The 2,212-nt window shown below is 30.1% G+C and overlaps 1 protein-coding gene across 1 annotated transcript; it reads right to left on the bottom strand.

The window, feature by feature from the left end:
- Positions 1 to 268: 268 nt before the first annotated feature.
- On the bottom strand, positions 269 to 883 carry NAEGRDRAFT_54306 (uncharacterized protein; the record flags this gene model as incomplete). Its single annotated transcript, XM_002669188.1, has 1 exon — positions 269 to 883. One exon carries the CDS (start codon positions 881 to 883, stop codon positions 269 to 271), a length of 615 nt encoding a protein of 204 aa, XP_002669234.1.
- Between the last annotated feature and the right edge of the window lie 1,329 nt (positions 884 to 2,212).

Below are 2,212 nucleotides of genomic sequence, written 5' to 3'. Positions count from 1 at the left end.
CCAGATAGAAAGTGAAAGGCCTCTCTCAGAAACTATTCTTGGTGATGAATATGCTATCAAGTATGAATCTATTCAGAAAGATGGAAAGTATGGTTNTAATATTTATTCTAAAGATACACATCTAGTCAAGAGATTAATAACCAACTCCCAAGTAGATACTCAATTAGCAAGCACGATTGGATATGAACTGTTCATGTTGTAGATTCTACCAACCTTTTTAGAGAATTGAAGTGTAGTCATAATATAGAATTCATGTAAATCAATAATTTTATTTCTTATATTTTATCTTTTTCGAATTGTGTGTGGAATTGTATGGTTTAGATGGTTGATCGAGAGATATCTTATTCATCAATCCAACCAGTTGATCCTCAGATTTCTTAGTATTGTAAAGATCCTTCAATTCCAAAGTTAAGTTTTTCAGCTCTTGTCGTTTGGATTCAATTTCATTTTGCAAACTTTTTATTTGATTCTTTTTAGCTTCGATTTCTTCATCCTTTTCCAAGTTTCTCTTGTTTCGAATAAGTTTATTTTTCTTTTTCAAATCCATTCGAATTACTAACATTTGTGCCTCCTCTACTTTCTTCACTAATTCAACCAAACGGGAAAAATCAGATTCGTTTCGAAGTGGTGATGGTTTTTTATTAAACTTTGATTTGATTACAAAACTGATTCTGAAATTTTTCAAATCAGATCTTTCATCTTCAACATTATTTGAAATCTGATTTCTCAAAAAGACTTCAAGAGCTTGTTTCAAAGTTTCGAAACTTTCCAATAATCCTTCAGAAGATTTAAAATCTTGCGAAAGATTTCGAATAGATTTCGTACCATTATTGTTAAAAGTACCAAGAGATGAGCTGCCGATTACGAGTCTTATTGTTTGCATTTTTTTGAATTTGTTTAAAACAAGTAAATCTATTTTTATTTGAATTTATTGAACCTGTTGAATTCTAAAACTAAAAATACGTTTTGTTGTAAACTCAACTTTTTATTTTCAATAATCACGTTTTGGATGCAACGTAACTTGCTTGCATAGATGAATAGGTTGTTTTATTGTTAAAAAGTAAAAGGATTTTGACAGAGTTGACCAGCTCACTTTGCACATTAGTGGTGATCAATTCCAAATTGATAAGCCAGTTACAATGACCCTCAAGAAGCAAAACAGTCAATTATTCGATGTTGAACTCAACCATACTTTCAGTTATTAGCAAACTGATTGGTTCAGAGATGGCTCTGCTTTGAATTGTTCAATTTAATTAATCATATTTTGAATCCATCAAATACCATATTTAAACCAATTAAATAAAAGAGAAGATAATTTTACAGTTTGAAAGAACCACTCCTCACTTTGTAACAATGAAGCAATGATAGAAAATTCACGGAGTAACAATCGAACAGACTGATCAGAAATCATTCGATTTCTAATATGATTTAGCATAATATTTGGAAATGACAAGAGTTCAATATTAAAAACGATTGCTTCCTCAATTGAATCATCCCATAGCTTTCTTAACTTTCCAATGGATAAAAAGGTCTCTCCACTGTTCAAACAATTCTGTTTCATCAAATATTCACAATGCTTTCCAATTTTAGAAAGAGCAAGATTTGAATCATTCTTCATATCAAGAAGTGAAAACAGAAAAAACAATGGATGTAATAGAATGGGATCTTCAACAGTTTCCAAGAATGAATATTGACCATCTGAAAATAATTCTTCACCTCTTTTCTCCAATCTATTTAATTTATGCCAAAAATAGAGTGTCATCTCTGGAAATTCCTCAAATCTTAATTGAATATATCTGATTAAAATGTTGTTAACTGCAAGTTTGGGATCAAGCTTATCTAAAATTTCAAAAAGTATTGTGTAAAAAAATAACATTATTGTCTTTAAATTCTCTAATAATGGTTCTTCTTTCTACCCTTGCTTTACAGTGATTTGTGGGAATATGGGAAAGGACCATCTGGAATTACTCTATCCAATACAAGCACTCTTTTTCAAATTGAGATTTTTCATCTTGCAAAGAAATTGAGCCAATATATGTTGTCAAACATCATCTGTTTAATTTCAATATCTCAAATTTGTTTAAGTTTTAATAAAGTTGAAAACCATGTTATTAAACTTTCGCCAAGTGAAACATTCAACTAGACTTTGAAAGAAACACAATTTCACTTCTAAAAATACACCCAAGGAAAAAAAACGCAACCGCAGCATTCA

The sequence above is a fragment of the Naegleria gruberi genome, assembly GCF_000004985.1.
Source record: "Naegleria gruberi genomic scaffold NAEGRscaffold_85, whole genome shotgun sequence".
NCBI classification, from domain to species: Eukaryota; Heterolobosea; class Eutetramitea; order Acrasida; family Naegleriidae; genus Naegleria; species Naegleria gruberi.
The sequence above is the reverse complement of the archived record's forward strand: the minus strand, read 5'-3'. Positions and strand labels throughout refer to the sequence as shown.